The following is a 19,987-nucleotide window of genomic DNA, read 5'->3' as shown; positions in this document are numbered from 1 at the left end:
CATTCTGTACTCATCATCCAAGGGGTGATCTAGACCCCTCATTTTATCTAAAAATAATTTCTGTCATTGATTTTAAATAAATTTTTAAATATTTTATTTGTAAAAATAAAAATTATAAAAAATTTTATTGTTAAACTTGGATTGCTTTCGGTGCTCATTACATGATGATCACTATCATACACATCACTTCTGACGAGCTAGATCTAGACAAACCAAGTTTAAATTTTTATTTTTATTTTATATTTATCAAAATAAAAATGCATAAAAAGATCAATTTTTTTAATAAATCTGTTAATAATCAATCTTATTAGAATATATTTAATCTGAATGGTCCAATTTAATAGAAAATTTTTTATGTCTTTTATAAATTGACCATCCAGATATATTCTATACAGTCCAAATATAATATGAATAATTTAATTTAATATTAATTTTTTAAATTTTTATAAATTAATTATCTAGATATATTTTAGACACTCAAGATTTAAAAATAATTTTTTTATAATTTTTATGTTTATAAATATAATATTTAAAAATTAATTTAAAATTAATGATAAAAATTATTTTGAGATAAAATGAAGGGCCAAGATCACCTTGAAGTGTGCTCATCAGATCCTATAATACATATAGTTAGCTCACAGAGCTGTGATGTAATTGGAAAGCTATCCTTTCAAAAGACTTTCAATGGCTTGTACTGGAAGAGGAAAAAAAGGTTACAAAAGAAAGTGACTTGCTATTTCACCCCACTAAGAAAAGGCTAATACTAAATGAGCATTAAAGATCCTTTAATATATAGGACAATATGATTAAAATGTTACATGAGATCTAACCAACCCACAAAACGATGACATCATTAATTAGATGTACAATACCACCAGTCTGGAAATTTGTCGCGACGCGGAGGAGAGGGGTTCCGGCGTTCCGCTCACCTGGCCTGGTTCCAGGAAAGACGGCAGAAACGCTCCTGTTTAGATGACCGAGGATGGTGACACGTGTGAAGATTGTATATGAGGGACACGTGGAAGCCAGCAATGACGTGGGAGGGAGGGGTACGATGGCACGTGAAATAAGCCCCACTCCCTATCATTCGGATCTATAGCGTAGGAGCCGTTCCTGACAGCTGGTCCTGATGATATCCGAATTTAAATTCAATACCTGTGCTTGCTATAAGCACTGACTATCTGTATTTTTTTAAATTATTAAAATTTATATTAATAATTATAAATTTATATTTTATTTAAAATTAATAAATGAGTAAGTTATTTCACTGTTGATTTAAATTTTAACAATCTAAATAACAAAGCCGTTCAACACTTGTGTTAAATACAGTCACGAATCTAAACCCGATGATATCCCCGTCCTCCCAAAAGCGACACACGATGTCCTCTTAGGCTTCCGCCAGAAGAGAAGACGTACCGTGCTTTGTTTTGGTTGTGGAATCCTTCATGTTTTTGGTTGTTTTTGTTGATGGAGTGGTGGTTCATGGCTAAAAAATAATCAGATCTTCATAGCCAATTTTGTGGTGGTGGCATTTCTGGGGTGCTAGTGATAGATGTCTCTTGAACCATAGCTCATCGTCTTTGTTTCTTTTTCCTCTTGCCGTGTCTATTTTGCTGGCGTTCATTGTTGTGTGCGCTACTGTGGGATTCGCTTATGGCGGCTCTTCCCTAACCTCTTTGATTGCTTCCTTATAAAGGTGGGACCCCTTGGGTGGCTCCATACCATCTAAATTTTAACATACATGGTTTAAATTTAAAATATTATTATATATTATATTTATTTAAATAAAAATTACAAAATAATTTTAATAAATTTTTTATTTTTAATTTAGTTTAAATTTAATTTAAAGGGTCTAATTTAAGATTAAAGTTTTTATAATTAATGTATGGACTATGCGGAGTATATCTGGATAATCAATATATAATAATATAATATATATATCATATTAAAAATAAAAAATTTATTAAATTTATTTTATAAATTTTATTTTAATAAATATAATATGTAATAATATAATAATAAAATTTAAATTTAAACTATTCATATCTCATCTCAAGAATGAGCACTTGAGATGAGTAAGAAAATCAATTCCCTCCAAACCCCCAAACCCGTTGTTGGCGTTTTTTCTCTTCTTTGGATTCTGGTGTGTAACACCCTAAAAAATACAAACTGATTTTTCACAAATTATTAAAATCATTATTATGGTAAAAAATTTTCTTACCATGATACATCCAAGACATAACACAAGTCTTAAAATATTTAAAAAGGTAATTAAAATTATGAGGGATAGACATAATCCTCATGGCATGATATTCAAATCAGATCATAAATCAAGAGGGACAGACATAATCCTCTTGGTCATATAAATACTTTTAATAAAAAGGATTAGAGTTTACATGCTTCACAAAGAAGATATGTCCTAAGTTGGCACAAGATACATTGTATAATTCAAAATAAGAGGCAACATAAAAGATGGTGTCTCATATACCACAGTTACACTTCTGGTGCTTTCTCGGCCGGACTCGCTCCTGTAAAAATATTAACCACGGGGAATGAGACTTAAAAGTTGTAACAGCCCTCTGGGTCACCCCGCCTCCCCGAGGTTTTTTCCCAGCGCTGGACACTCTCCCCCCAGGTCCCACAACAGGACGACCCCACCCTTTACGGTGAGCATCAGGAGACAAAGGCTTCCCCGCAGTAGTATGCGGATTATTCCCCTTGCGGAGAGCTCCCCAGATTCGAACCACAAACCTCTCCTACATAGCGAATGTTGAGGCAGAGTCTGGTACCATTGAACGGTGGGGTGACCCAGAGGGCTGTTACAAAAGTCCCAATAATCAAAAATTAATATGTAATGATGCATGCGGTTGTAACTAATCATGCGATTGCTAAATGGGCACACAAAATATTTAACCAAACAATATTTTCAAATAAACCGAACAAGTATTTAATTTGCATGATTGCACCTTATATCCTCCTTTCGCCATGCTCGGATGCCAAATCACCGAGCCAAAGGTGAGTTGGACCAAGCGACACGCCACTCATTGGGTCCAATGAGGGCTTACCACGTGGTAATAATTAATTGAACAGAAATTCCCATTAACACCATACATTAAAATACCCTGACAAGTCATGCATCATTCAAATATCCAAATAGAAATATATCCAAACAATACTATCTCATCATGACAAAAATAAATTTTTAACCCACTTGGCAATAATTTCAAACAAGTATATACAGTATTTATTTTCAATAATTCATAATTTTTCCAACAATAAAACAACACATAACCATTCACAAACACACCCATCACAACACATTAATAATGGTTACCTTGTGTCTTGAATAATAAGTTCCCCTTCACAATTTCTCTTTCACTACTATCTTTGTCAACACAATCTACATAGTTATTTCATAATATTATATATTAATTTTACATTAAAATAAATAACTCTAATTTAAAGAGTTAGAAAGTCTTAGATCTATAATCTATATTAACACTAATTTAAGATTTATGCCTCATTTAACTTCCTAAATTCTTTTCTAAAATTCTCGTACCCTAATAAACTATTTTTAAGCCTCAAATTACTTCTAGTATCACAATTTCATCCTTCTATATTCTAAAAATTTATCCAAAAATAAATTAAAAATTTTAGAATTTTCCATAACCTCAAAAATACTTATTCATACTTAAATAAATATTTAATAATCAGAGGTTCATCCCTACATCTCAGATTCAACATAAATTCAACCATATAGATCTAGAGTTTAACTCAAAAATTCTTAAACATGAGTTTCAACCTCAAGAAAATATTCTATAATATTTATTACATCCCTAAGAGCTTTAACCTATATTTTTAATCCATTAGATTAACTATCCTATAGAAAAATCTTAATCAAAATATTTACTCTATTCTGCAAAATAATCATATCACTAGAAAGCTAATATTATTTAAAAAATAACTATAAAATTAATTTTGTACTTAAATAATTTTTTAAATGCTAATCTAAACAGGAAAGTTGGAACATACCTAAAGAAAAAGAAAATAATCCCCCCTTGCGAGAAGACGCCGAGCAACGTGAGAGGAAGAGAGAAAAATAATATAAAAATGGGATTTTAGGTCCCACAATTATATAAAAAAAAATTATAGGTCTGAATTTAATTATTCAAACCTTTAGGCCATTACTTACAATTTCATAAATTGCACCTTGGACCATTAGTTACAATTTTCACAAATTGCAAAAATATTTTTTTTACTTCCTTCTGCGTCTCCTCGCCTGTGCCTCCTCCTTTTATATGTGAGGAGGCACCTCACCTTCCCACATCTAATCAATGTGGGACTTCTACAGTGTCCTTTTTTTTTCTTTCTTTTTTTTTTTAACTCACACACACACATAATTTTTTTTTTTAAATCTTAAAATTATATCTTAACAAAATATTTTTTATATAATTTTAAACTTAAATTTTTAATTCATAATTAAATTTCTAAACATATTATTATTTCTGAATAATCTCAAATAATATAAATTTTTATTATTATTATTTTTTTAAAATTCAAGATGTTATATGGTGCAGCTGCATGCTACGACAGGGGTGTTTCTTGTGTCTCCCTTGTTTTGTTGTTTAGGGTTGGGATTTTTGTGGCCTTTTTTTGTTTCTAGACTGTTGCTTATCCTTATATTCGTTTGTTTTGGTTTCTAACAATTTACTTTTCCTTTGGTAAAAATTAAATAAATTAGAATATAGACATATCTTACTGGCTACTTTAACCTTAAGAGAGGGCCAAAAGAGAGTTTTTTTTAATAATTTAATAAAATAAAGTATCATTAAATCGGTAGATAAGATCCAGTCCCTCTATTAAAAAATATAAGACATTTTTAATTAAAACTCACTTCTTAATAAAGTAGTTACCTACTTTTCAATTAACTCTATCTTTTTATATCTACTCCTATTAAACATCCTATAATAAATATAAAGTTATTATTAATAAATTTTTTTTAAAAAACAATGATTACACTTTAAAAGATTTAAAATATATTATATTTTTTAATATTTAACTCATCAAAAAATACTTTATATTTTAAATAGAAGGAGTAAATATTTCGAAAAATTAAAGTGTGATATAAGTGGAGGGTAACGTTTTCAAAAAATCACCGATATTGACAAGCGTTACATAACAGAGAAATATGGGGTAAATAAATAAATAAATAAAACAGGAAGTCTGATTACTATTTTCACCTAATAAAAAAGGGCCGATAGGATGAAAACATTAAAAATTGTCTTATAACATTTGTATGTTTAAAATGGTAGAAAATATTAAATTAGCTAATATTCCATAATACGTTGTTATTCTTATAAAATTAACAATAGGTTTGTGATAAGAATTTAATATCAAGGCTAATGTTCCTGTGATCTAGTGACATGAATGAAAATTTTATGTAAGCAAAAATCATGGGTTCGATCTTGATTGTAAACTCAAGCCATCAATCTTATAAAATAATTTATTTAGTATTAATTCGACCTGTGATAAATCATAAATTAGCTGCTTTAAAAGTCATATTATTAAATGGAAAAATGGGGCCAAAAGGCACCCTTGTTAGTTAATGGGGATCGCTTTCATTCCCGACCATTTTACTGCTCTCACATACTTATCCACAGAAATTTAAGAAAATAAATTTTTAAATAAATTAAAAAAAATATATCCAATAATTTTTAAATAAAAATTACAACACTGACCATTGGGTAATGATATATAAAATAAATATTATACCTTTGAATTTTTGTATAAGAAAAGAATAGTCTCTCCCACCAAATGCAATATTGTAGATTTTTCCGTGTTTGTTCTTAAGAATGAAGGCATATAGGCTGTATCATAGAGACAGTGTATAAAATAAGATTAGATGTGGCACACAGCATTGTGAAGCGCATAACTAGAAAGGATATGTGAAAACACGTACTCTGTCCTTTTTCCGTGCAATTTTCTCACCAAATTCTCGCCTTCCAAACTACTGAAGGTGCGATGAAACTAAGAAACGTGTAACCTTCTATCAACAATTTTAATATTCACATTTTTAACACTTTATGTAAAATTTTTTTGTACACTGACATTATATGACTTGTCGTCTGCACGGTATCTCCGTCGCCTTTTATTATAAAAAAAAAAAGGAAACGTGTAACCGTATGTCTTAATGACTTTCACGCGTGCTGCTGATTTTGGAGATTTTTTAATCATCCATTATAAGCACATTTCTTAATAAGAGTTGTAAACTTAATTTACTATTGTAAGATATTATAAATATTTTCTGCTATATCTTATCCCCATTAATAATGACGAAGTGCTATTGGCTGGTCAATCAGCCATTATGTATGAATGCCAATGCTTCGGTAGTTTAAAAAAGAAAAGCAAAAGGGGCACTAAACAAGTGCTCGCAGAACTGCACGCACAAAGTTCCAAGAGAATATTGGGGACTGCACTTCAACGTGCGCACACATTGTTGCTTTTTTAAATGCAACATTTTGTTATTTATGTTATCCCACAAAAACCTTTGAATCCATTAATTGGTGAGTTCCAGAACTAGTTGTGTTGTCTTGGAAAAAAAGTGCATACGCGACTAGGTTATTTGAGTCTATTTCGGAATTATTGCTATTTTGGATTCTCTTCCCCAAATCATTCTTTCCCCATTTGTCTGCACTTTTTATTTAAATATAATATTTCCGGCACATTCTTAGGAAATATCATCCTTTTATTATTAATAAATTAAAAGATTCATCATTTAACATTATTCACTGGATCAGGAGTCTCTCCTTTTTTTTCCTCCCTTTCTCTCCATTTCCCCCATCTCCACCATTCAAATTTTTTTATTAAATAATTTTTTTAAATGAAAAAATTAATGAATGGTGAGGATGGAGGAAGTGGAGGAAAATAGAGGAAAAGAAAGTAGAGAGACTCCATTTCCCGTATAAACCACATGCACAAAAATCATAAAATTAAGTAAATTTTAGGTTTTATATACATATATATATGTATATTAATTATTTTTTTTACCAGATATAAATTAACTAATTACTAAGTATGGGCTACATTGCATGAAGTTTGGAGAATAAGCAGAATATTTCTTGGTTTCATATTTAATTTATATTGATAGTCTAGTGAATTTCTAACTGGACTCTTCAAATTTAAAATTTTAAAAGTAATCTTTTCCCAACCGCGACTCTCTAATAATGTTTTGATCATTTTTATAAGCAATCGTTAACTATTTCTCTTAAATCAAGAAAAAAATTTGAAATTTTCAGAATCTATCCAAAGCAGCTTGAAAACTAAAACGTGACAAGCAACAAGTCTTTTATCCCGCCATGGGAGGATGATCAAAGTTGTATTTTTGTAAATAAATCATAGATATTACATAATTTTTGTAAAAAACCTTGTATTAAGAACCAATAATATGGGTTTTATAAATAAGATTGGAGAGAATATTTAAGGGAAAATGACAGCAAGAGCCCTCGAAGAGAATAAAAAAAGCAGTGAGAGCCCAGAATAATTGAAGGTTCATTTATACACAATAAAAGATTTATCGATTGACTTATGTATGGGTGAACCTTTAATTATTTAGGGCTAACATTGGGCAAACGGTTTACGGGCAAGCCCACAAAAGTTGACATTTTTGTGAGTTGGGTTGGGCTAGCCTGCTAGATAAAATGGGTTAAAAATTCAACCCAACCTATTTTCTAGCCGGCTAGCCAACCCATAGGCTGACCCGCAAAAATTTATCAAATTTTTTTAACAATTTAAAATTTATATAATATAATATATATATATATATATATATTTATTTCACATTTTAAAACAAATTAATAATTAAAAAATTTTTAAATAAATAAAATAAACATATAATTCAATCAAGCAAATTTATTTTATTAGATTTTTACTATTGATTATATTATTGCCTAGATGTGTTATCTTTCTTAATGAGAAAGAAAATTTAAATATAAACCCATATTATTTTTTTCAATGAATTTATATTTATAATTTCAATCAATAGATCTTATGAGATTAATTAATAATATATATTCAAAATATTTTTATAAAAACTAGTAAATCATCGATTTACAAACTATAACAAAAATTTTATTTATAAATTATAAAAAATATTTACACTAGATTTTAAATGTAAAGAACACATTTAGGAGTCATAAATTATATATTTAAGAAATATTTTTATTATTGTAGATTTATAAAAAGATATAATGTGATTAAAAATAAAAAAATATTGTTTAAAAAATATATTAGCCCTCAGGCTCACTCATTTTAGCCCGCTAGTTTTGCAGTTGGACTAGCGCAGCCTGTTTTAAAAAATGGGTCAATTTATTCGACCCAACTCGTCAAATTTTGTGGGTTAAATGGACTAACCTACAGGCTCCACATGTTTTCCCAACTTTATTCAGGTTCTCACTGTTTTTTTTTTTTTGTGCCTTCCTATAGGGACTCATTGCCAATCTCCCAATATTTTTTTCTCTATGAATCAAAGTTAAAAAATTGTACACACAACAAAAATTTAGAGTCATATTTTTTTAAAAAAATAGGGAATTGTCTGTATGCAGCAAATTAACAACCACAGCACCCTTTTATTAGCATAACTTAAAAGGGAATGATGACGATGCAGTTTTCTTTTTTTATTTTGGCCAGTGACTAACTGGAAGGTTATTTGGACAAAAATCATACATTTGAAATGAGATGGTTGTTATAATTTCAATGCACGTCAAAGTTATCATATGACACAAAATTGGGAGTCTCGCTTGGAGCTTGCTTTCAATTATGTCTTTTAAATTAGAAAAATTCTATTTTAAGTTCTAAGGGAGGAAGAGATTTCAATAAAATTTGAAGTTAAAGCATATTTACTCTGATTGCCCTTCTTTTCAAAGAGGCTCCTTCCTCCACTGTGACTGCAAGAGTTTACCTCGAGTAACATGAACAAATAAATGAGCCGATCACATTGGACCGTATATTCAAAGAAATAAATAAATATACCGATTTGCTTACTCATCAAATATTAAGCGCAATTTCAATATTATGATTTTCGATGACCCATACCTGGATGCAGAAACCTTACACTTTTTTACATTACCTGATTTTTTTATTTTTGGACAGTTTTTTTGATTTTGAACTAAAAAAAATAACGCAACGATGGTTTTATCAACCACAAAGAAAAGTGATGCTTTGAAATAATCTTATAATTTTTTTGTCATTGTCTTTTGTACTGAGAGAGATTCTTGGTTTTTGCATCATCTAACATATTATATAAACGGCTTTATATACCCAAAAAAAAAATGTGATGCATTTAAATAGTGTTCAATTTTTTTTTCCCATATATGTCTATAGTACCTCTGGGCGATTAGTTTCTCTATTATCGGTTGAGGATATTCTCGGTTCCGCTAATAAAAAACAATATCATTTCATAATGCCAGGCAAAATCAATATCTCCAATTAATATTAAATAAAAAGTGATGCCCTGGAACTTATGCAAACCCAATTAATAACTGTTTTAATTTAAGATATTTTGGCATAAATATATATATAATTTCAAATGATGGAGTGACTTAGAAAAGCATCATGATTGGCGCACAACACAGGTCATAGCTCATGACCTCAGCTTGGCCACTTCCTATATAAAGGGTTTCATGCCGCTTCATTGTGACATTCTCATAAACAACAATCAGCCTTAAAGCCTTAGGAAGGAACAAGCTTTTGGAATTCATCTGTCTCTTGGCTCAGAGCTTTCACCACCACCTTTAAAGGGGGCAAAAAAGCAAGTTAATATTTTGGCTTATTCTGTTTTCCTTTTTCTCTCATAAAAGAAAATGTTGCTTTTCTTTTTTCATTTTGCTTTTATGTTGCTAGTTGCTATACAACACTCATACATACATCCGCCATGCAAAAGTTGATGTGTTTAGTGTCTATATCTCATCAGAATACTTGTCTGTTCTTTTCTTTCAAGATTCATTGTTCTTCAATTTAATAGTGGCATGTGTTGCAAGTTTGATTTGTTTGTGTGTTTTCCAAACAGCACAACATGCAGAAAATATGGCTTCTTGTGCTTGTAATTTTCTACCGCGACATTTGTTCAAACGGGTTTCCTGCAAGACCCAGTTCTGTCAACATTGGGGCAATTTTATCTTTCAATTCAACCGTTGGCAAAGTTGCAAAAGTTGCAATTGATGCGGCAAAGGATGATATAAATTCCAATCAATCAGTTCTTAATGGAACTAAGCTCAATATTTCATTCCAAGACACTGAATTATCCACTGGTTTTCTCGGCATCATTGATTGTGAGTCCTTCTCAAACTATGCATGTTCTCTTTAATTTTTTGTCCTTTTGCATCACACTGAAACTTTGGAGGATCCAGTCAAAAGAGAGAAACAGAATGGAAAGATCTAGCTACCAAGGTTAATTTTAAATTTGGATTCTTTATATTCATTTCTTCTTCTTTTGGTGAAGTCTTTCTATTCACGTCTATCAATGTATATAATGCACAAAGAGATTAAGATAAATGATATGATAAATGTAAGAACAAGATACGAATCCCAACCACAATTGCATTTTTTAAACGTATATGTGCATGAATATAAAAAACAACAACAACAAATCTTGTCTAATAAGGTGGAGTCAGTTACATAGATCGCACTATATCATTGTACTTTATTAACAACCAACTCCTTAGATATGTTATGCAATTGCATGCATGAATATAAAATATCAAAGTTACTGAATTTCACCATCTCTCTTTCTCTTTCATCAGACATTTCAATTGCTAAAATGGGTTCGAATTCCTAATGATTATGTCGGTTTGTTTGTTTCGACAGCATTACTATTGATGGAGAAAGACACAGTGGCCATAATTGGCCCTCAGTACTCTGTGATGGCTCATGTGATTTCACACATAGCCAATGAGCTGCAAGTACCCTTACTATCATTTGCAGCAACAGACCCTACCTTGAATTCTCTTCAATTCCCATATTTTATTAGGACAATAGAGAGTGATCAATTTCAGATGGCTGCTGTGGCAGATATTGTTGACTACTATCAGTGGAGAGATGTGATAGCAATCTATATCGATGATGATCATGGAAGAAATGGGATAGCTGCATTAGAGGATAAGCTAGCTAAGAAACGCTGTAAGATCTCATATAAAGCCCCTCTTAGGCCTAGTAACATAAATAACGAAGAGATAAATAGTGTATTAACTAAGGTCATTATAAGGGAGTCCAGGGTTATAGTCCTTCACATATACCCTAGTTTTGGCCTAGACGTACTTCATGTGGCTAAGACACTAAGCATGATGGAAAGTGGGTATGTCTGGTTGGCCACTGATTGGCTTTCCACAATACTAGATACTTATCCATATGAGTCATCTTCATGCATGAATGACCTCCAAGGTGTTATTACCTTGAGAATGTATACACCTGATTCTAAAATGAAAAAAAATTTCACTTCTAGGTGGAGTAATTTAATAAAGGAGAAAGCTCCTAATCAAAGTCCTTTCATGTGGAACACTTATGGCCTATATGCCTACGATACTGTTTGGGTCCTTGCATCTGCACTTAATTCATTTTTCAATAATGGAGGAAATTTATCATTTTCAAATGATTCAAGTTTGAATAGACTAAAAGGGGATAGGTTGGACCTAAATTCAATAGGGGTCTTTGCTAATGGTAGTTTATTGCTGAACGAAACTATGAAGGTCAATAGAACTGGTTTAACAGGTCAAATGATGTTTAGTCCAGATGGTGAGCTTATGAATCCTGCATTTGAGATCATTAATGTGATTGGTACTGGGGTTAGGAGGATTGGCTTTTGGTCTAATTCCTCTAGTTTACATACTAGACAAGCATCTAGTCATTCAAACTCAAGCAAAGGGTTGTATGGTGTGATATGGCCTGGCCAAACAACTGTAACACCTCGTGGTTGGGTTTTTGCCAATGATGGAAGGCGGTTAAGAATTGGAGTGCCTCTCAGAATTAGTTACAATGAATTTGTGTCAAGAATTGAAGGATCCATAATGTTTGGAGGTTATTGTGTAGATGTGTTCACAGCTGCATTGGACTTATTGCCTTATCCAGTTCCATACAATTTTGTCCCATTTGGAGATGGTAAAACTAATCCATTAAATACAGAACTGCTACACAAAATCACAACCAGTGTAAGTATAAAATATATATGGGATTTAGTTTTCATATAAATATATGATATCTTGTCCAATCTAGTAAAAGAAATTTCATTTGTTTCTTTTGATTTGATGATTGTCATTGCATAACAACATTGAATGAAAGTTTTAATTTTTTTTTGTGCTACTTAGCGTAACAAATGATGTAGTGCAATGATAGTTATCTAATCTAAACAAATTACCAATATTTTTTTTAACTAAATTGGACTGAAAATCCATGGATTGTGTTGAATCTCTTTGCTTTCTCATTATCTTCATGTGTTTTTATCAGTTTTGCTATATTTTGAGACTTTGCCTTTATATATGTAGGAGTTTGATGCTGTGGTAGGTGACATTACCATTACCACAAACAGAACAAAGATAGTGGATTTCACACAACCATATATTGAGTCTGGGCTTGTTGTCGTGGCTCCGATCAAAAAGTCATACTCCAATGCTTGGGCTTTCCTTAGACCATTTACTCCAATGATGTGGTTTGTGACTGGAATGTCTTTCTTTGTTGTGGGAGCTGTTGTGTGGATTTTAGAACGACGAGTAAATGATGATTTTAGAGGTCCTGCTAGAAGACAATTTGTGACTATTATATGGTAAGGAAAGAATAAATCGTTGAAGCTTTATTTTTGGTTCACAAAATGCTAAATTATAGTGTATAAACCATATGCTTTACATGCACATCCCATAATAAATTGTATATTTTGTTGCTAACATGCGGAATATCTTTTTGCAGGTTTAGTTTTTCAACCCTATTTTTTGCACATAGTAAGTGATAGACTGCAGTTTCATTTTAATTTTTTTAAATTTGTATAGATGATCCCTTGTCATTAGCCAATATGTTATTTCACTAATAGAGGATAGTTTTAAAAATAGAAAAAAACATTACTTAATGCGTTCAAACATGTAAGGCATTTTTTGAGGAATTAGATGTTAAAAAATATAAAGTATTTTTAGTCTTTTGAGGTATAATTATTATCTTTTTTTAAAAGTACCCCTATTAATAAATAACTTTATATTTATTGTAAGATATTTAATAGGGGTAAATAAAAAAAGATAGACTTAGTTTGAAAGTAAGTATTTACTTTATTAAGGCATGAAATTCAATTAAAAATACTTTATATTTTTAAACGGAGAGAGTATATGCTTTTAAAGAAACTCAAAATATTTATTTAGTTGCTATCATTAAACTTTCGTATACCATGTTGACTATTTGTAGGAGAAAGAACTCTGAGTACCCTTGGTCGCTTAGTACTGATAATATGGCTTTTCGTAGTCTTGATACTAAACTCAAGCTACATAGCAAGCCTGACCTCCATTCTCACAGTGGAACAACTTTCTTCCCCTGTGAAAGGAATTGAAAGCTTAGTAACTAGCAAAGAGCTCATTGGCTATCTGCGAGGTTCATTTACAGAGAACTACCTTACTGATGAGCTTAACATAATGAAATCTAGGCTCGTGCCTCTCAATTCTCCATCAGAATATGAGAAAGCCTTAAAGGATGGACCTACCAATGGTGGTGTTGCAGCAATCATCGATGAACGTGCTTACATGGAGCTCTTTCTTGCAACCAGGTGTGAATTTGGAATCGTCGGCCAAGAGTTCACCAAAATGGGTTGGGGTTTCGTAAGTGCCTTTTCTTCTTTGCTTTCTTTACGATTACCTATTATATTGACCCAAAACTTTAAGGAATTGAGTACATAAGTCATGCATTGTGCACGTTATTATGATGTAGGCTTTTCCAAGAGACTCTCCTTTAGCAATAGACATGTCAACAGCAATCTTGAAGCTATCAGAGAATGGTGGTCTTCAAAGAATACATGACAAATGGCTTTCAAGAAGTGCATGTAGTTCTGAAGGTGCAAAGCAAGGCATAGACAGATTAGAGCTCAAGAGTTTCTGGGGTCTATTCCTTCTCTGTGGCATTGCTTGTTTCATTGCTCTCCTTTGTTATGTCATTCGCATGGCCTATCGTTTCAGCCGCCACTCTGATGGCAACCTCATTGCTAGCTTGTCACACTCAGCTCGAATCCGATCATTTATTTCCTTTGTCAATGAAAAGGAAGATGAAGGAAAGAATGGTGCCAAGCCAAAGAGGAGTGGAAAGGTGGCACATGAAGATGGGTCAATGGATGACTCCAACATGTGCAGTGTTCATTATGAAAATGATTCTTCACAATGCTAAATGCTAACAAAAGAATGTGATCTTAGTGGTCTACTTAAAATTAAGGGAAAATTGCTCAAAGATCCCATTTACCAATTTAACTGTGCACAATGACAAAGTTGAATTGATGAATGGAGGATCTTTAAGCAATTTTGTTATGTCATGTCACGTATGTTTCAAATAAGCAACTAGTGTAAAATACTAGTATACATGAATGTATACATATACTTTTTTTTGGCTAGGAATAGAAATACTTATCATTAAAAGAACAGAACGATCAGTATAAGCAAGCAGCAAAAAGCATGAGTGTTAAGAAACAAAAACATCCTAGACTTTAAAAAGTCTCGATCCAAGGGAAGAGCCAATGGAGGTAGGGGTTGAGTAGCCCAATCTAAAGAGCACACCTCCTTCCCTATTGCATGAGAGACCCACTCTGTAGTACAGTTCAAATTTGTTGGGATCTATTAAAAGCCATAAGAGCTTAGTGTTTGCTGATGATTCAAAATATTATTTGCTAAGGTAAAGCCTTCCCATTTAAGGCAAGATGAATGATTTTGCATAGCTTTAACCAAGAGGAGATAGTTAGATAAAAGAAAAACACTTGAGTAATACCAGAAGAAACTTACCAGTGAACACACTGAAAAATAGCTTTAGCTTCATTGTAGAAAGGTAAGACAACATAAGTAGACTTGGTAGAAATATGCGTACAATGTCCATAAGCCTTTCAAACGATAAAACCCAAACCATCTTTATTTTGAGAAAGCAAAACAAAACAAAAAGCAAAGAATGCAAAATTACAGTTTCCTAGAACCTCCAAAACATCATGGTCACAAGCATTTGCAGCATCTTGAGCCCTGTCATCCATACAAGTGGCTCTCATATTAGAATTGCACTAGTTATTAGTAGCCTAAAACACATTCATACAAAAGTTGGCCAGTTGGATAATTCTCTTAGTTCAATGAGTTTATTCTCAAAGACAAACATACACTTGGCCTTCCAAAATTGCCAAAGAGTAAAAGCAATAAGTGCTTTAATTTCATTAGAAGACTTTGAACCACTCTCCATTTTGGTCAATAAGTGGCTTTAGATAATCTTGCAAAAGTTACAATGAAAGAAGAAATCCTCAAAAAGAGATTCACTACATTGCAAACACAAGTGACCTACTAAACCAAGATAAATCCATTCCAAGCATTTGCACATACAATTAATCTCAAGCACAGCAAGCAAAAGCTTTGAGTTATATAATAGTTCAACTAAACATAAACATTTAACACACCCAGAACCACTATATTCATTGATTCAGAGATAAGGACCCATATCAACCATGAATGCTTAGCCACAACAACGAGAAAATATCAACCATAAGCCACAGAAAACATCAAGAAAATAGGCATAGAGACATTATACCATAAATAAGAACCAAAGACTAGATTAAACTTATCTTTCAACCTTTATATCTTCTCTGAAAGTTGATGGCCCTAAAAAGGACGATTCCATGATTGGACCTCTATCACAGAGTTGCTAAACTTATTATGAACCACCTTGACTAAGGAGATTGGATTCACCATCACTGATGCACTCGAGCTCATAAATTCAACCATCGTGGATTCACCTGAACACACCAAATCCCTTTTGTCTGTCAACATGAGAACATTGAATAGGGAGGCAGCCAATGTAAATCCTCTGCAACATTAAAGTTATCAAGATCAGAAAACCAAATGCAAGAAGCCTCCTCCACCTTGCTAATTGTTGCTATCTCCAAATTAGCTTTACCATTCTTCGAAATCCCTTACACACACACCCTAAAACCTACAATCACCATAGCCCCAAGCCAAAACCACCCGACCCACACGGTTGGCCTAAGCTGAGAAAGAGATGCTACCAACGACATACCCCACTGAGTAGAGAACCCTCTGGAAATGAGGGAAGGGTCGAAACCCTAACAGAGCATCACGAGACAAGGGGGAGCCCCTCATTTATATACATCTACATATATAAATAATTGAAGATCATAGAATAATTTTTTTTAATGAAGAACTAGTGAATATAATCTTAAATAATATTGGAAAAAACCATAATCATAATATATGCCTAACAATATCAATTTCTTACGTTCGTTTTGGTGGTAGTATTTTGTTGTTATTTTAAAATTATAATACCTTCTAGTACCATACTTATTTAATAACTATTTAAACTAGTATTTTTAATAATTAGGAACAGTAGTGATTTGACTGATTTCCACCCCGGGTACACTTTTTTCCCCCTAGGTCCGTCCTTGCTTATTATGTTACGGATATTCTTATTTTGCTTTTGAATATATAAACACAGATTTTATTTTATTCTTCAGTTTCAAGTGTTAATCTGATATATATATATATATATATATATATATATCTATATATTTGGAGTACCTAATTATAAATACGGGTCATGTTTCAAGTGTTAATCTGATTTTATTCTATTATAAATATAGGTTATGTTTGGAGTATTTAATTATGTTACGTCTAATAAAAATAGTCAAACGTGTGCATTATAATAGTAAATATTTTACATTTTGGGATTTATTTTTTATTAATTATTTACAAAAAATGGTAATTTTATTTCAAAATTATCACTTTTAGTTTTATTAGTGGTTACATAATCTATAAAGTACTCAGAGTTGGGATGGCAGGGAGTCTCTCACACAATTTGATTAAGGTATTGATTGATGATTGATATTCTAATCCTATGAAGCTCCATCGAAAATAAATTCTTGTAAATATTTTTTTGACAAAAACACTTGTCAGCAAAGAAATTATATTATATTTTTAATGATTTATAAACAAATAATTATTGTCGGTGACTCGGCGTCGCTAAAGTCATGTGCTCCTGTCACCCTGATCAGACGAGAAATGCCAGGCAGATGATGATATATCGTTTGCAAAATTTTAACACGATTAATAGATGTTTATACTTTATATAAATTGTATTTTAAAAGATTATATTTATGCCTGACTTTAATTTACGATATTTTTTGGATTTTTTACTTGAAACCTCAATAATTCAAACAAAGAGAAGTTTTTTTTTTTTTTTCGGTCCGAGTAATAAATGGGACATCACGAAATTATTTTTAATTATATAATTGAATGACATTTTGGTGCCAATGCCAACACATGAATCATGGATTCGTAAAGCAGGGTAAGATGTCACTCTCAAAGAGGAAATATAACTCACTTTAGTCAAGTTATAAGAATCGGAGAGAATGAGGTAATCTCTCCTGTGGCATATATAAGTTATTTATAACCATCTTCATGAAATTAAGGGGATATAATTAAGTTATTGCTGTTGCATGTTTAAAAAAGGAAAAAAATTCATAATTTATTCTTATTAAATATATCATTTTTACAGATATTTTTTTCTTTCACACGTACTGACAACTTTTTATTCTACTAAGAGAAAATTGAGAAATGATAAAATTTAAAAAAAGTAATGGTTTTTTTTCAATAAAAAGACAATCTCTATTAAACAAAATAAGACGATCACAAACAGGCTTAGAAAAAGAAAGAGCAACTAAAAGCAAGAGCAAAAAAAAAAAAAAAGGCCACAATTACAAAAATTTAAAAGCAACGAAAAAGTATCACAATAACAAAGGAATCATCTCGTTGATGTAGATAAAAAGAACTAACGCAAAACACTTATGAAAAGAAATATCAAATTTTTTTAGAAAATGGCTTGTACATAGGGGAAGAAGATTCATATATAGAAGAACCATAAAAATTATTGAAAAATAAAAATCAGATCAGTTATTAAATTATTTTAGATATTGCTTTAAAATTTAATGATCGAAAGTTAGTACTATGATCAGACCAAGGTTAATTTTTTTTGCTAAGAAAATCATGGTTAAATTGGTTTTGGATAAATATTTTATTCTAAAGTGTACTTTAAGGTTTGTAATTTTATATAAAATTTGAATTTGATCCTTTTTCAATCCTTTAATTCTAATACCATTAGTTTTAAATAATTATTTTTTATGCTAATTATTGTTATATCAAAAAAATAAAACTTAATACATTGAAATTTAAAAATATTTTGTCAATATTTAAAATTTTAATATATAATGTGTTAGAATTAGAAGACTGTAAAGATATTTTTTAAAATTTAAAAATTAAAATAAAATCTTTATAAATTTAAAATACCAAAGGCATACTTTATTAATATTTTATTAAATCAGTCACATTAATAGCATAAAAAAATTAAAGTACAAAGACTGGATTGAGACTTAACTTCAACTATGGGGACTTCAAGAATAATTTTTAAATAACATTTTGTTATTGCATACCAAGCCCAAGTAAAATTAGCAAAAATATTTTATGAAATTTTCATGAAGAGCCACAATTGTTTTGCTGACTAGAAATTCTTATATGGGTATATGTTATCCATGAGTCATTACCAATTCAATTAAATAAAATTTTATATATTTTTATTTTATTTTTAATATTTTTTACTTATAATAAAATATTTTTTTAATTTTTAATTTTTTTACTATTATTAATATTGAAATTAATTTTTATTTAATCCTATTTAAACAATATGTTTTTATCACACGAACTATGGATTAGATGATGCGCGGAGTTTTCTAAAAATTTCTCCTCCAGAAGTAACAGGCCATCCTGAAGACATGAATCATAAAGGGAAAGTATACCCACCCTTTTTTTTTAAATGGTAGAATTTTAATTAAGATTTAATTATTAATTAATTTCAAAAAATTTGAAATGTTAGTTTAGTCCAAAAAAATTAAAGTGAAAATATTTTCAATAATAAAAAAATCAAATTACCTTTCATTTGTTATACAAAATTATTAGTTATTAATTTTCTTACTTTACTTATTAATTTATCAATATGAGTTGTAAATTATATTTGTTTGTCAGACAAACAGTAACATCTGTTATTAATTTAATAATTTTATTTATTAATTTATTAATATCAGTTGTAAATTATAATACCTGTTAATAGTTTACAATTAATGTTAGTAAATTAATAAGTAAAGTTAACAATTTAATAACTGATATTATTATTTGTAATTGAACAATCGACGTCAAATTTTATATAATTATTAATATATAAATTCATATAATTTATAATTTACATTAATAAATTAATAAATGAAGTGAGAAAATTAATAACTAACAATTTTGTATAATAAGTTAAGATTGGTTTGATTTTTTTCACCGTTGAAAATATTTATGCTTTAATTTTTTTGGACTGAAGTGAAGTTTTATTTATTTTTTGAGATTCACTAATAATTAAACCTCATTTATGGTCCTTAATTAAAATTTTTCCTCTTTTAATCATGAATCACGTGACAAATATGTGTCCAACAACCGCATTACTATTACTTTCACCTCTCGTATACTCTGGAACTATATTGACTTTGCTCAACGCCACTCGTTAGCCACAAAATAAAAACCACAGTATTTCATAAAAAAAAAAACGATTATTTGTCGCTATTTTGTTTGTTATCATTTATCATTTTTAACATAAATGACTGAAAATTTTGGCAAAAGAAAACACGAAGAATTGAAATCATTTTTTAATTATACTATACCCATATTCTTTTTTATCTTACATATAA

At 30.4% G+C, this 19,987-nt stretch overlaps 1 protein-coding gene across 1 annotated transcript; it reads left to right on the top strand.

Moving 5' to 3' along the window:
• Positions 1-9,715: 9,715 nt before the first annotated feature.
• Positions 9,716-14,826, top strand: LOC129311975 (glutamate receptor 3.6-like). The gene is made up of 7 exons (XM_054954505.1): positions 9,716-9,809; positions 10,064-10,325; positions 10,861-12,197; positions 12,531-12,808; positions 12,949-12,980; positions 13,432-13,838; positions 13,948-14,826. The coding sequence occupies exons 2-7, from the start codon at positions 10,070-10,072 to the stop codon at positions 14,395-14,397; spliced, it is 2,760 nt and encodes a 919-aa protein (XP_054810480.1). The 5' UTR covers positions 9,716-9,809; positions 10,064-10,069; the 3' UTR covers positions 14,398-14,826.
• The last annotated feature ends 5,161 nt before the right edge of the window (positions 14,827-19,987 follow it).

Source organism: Prosopis cineraria, unplaced genomic scaffold (genome assembly GCF_029017545.1).
Source record: "Prosopis cineraria cultivar Desert tree isolate PC_DT_omini unplaced genomic scaffold, ASM2901754v1 PC5, whole genome shotgun sequence".
NCBI lineage: Eukaryota > Viridiplantae > Streptophyta > Magnoliopsida > Fabales > Fabaceae > Prosopis > Prosopis cineraria.
Note: the sequence above shows the minus strand (reverse complement) of the source record. Positions and strands in the feature narration are given on the sequence as shown.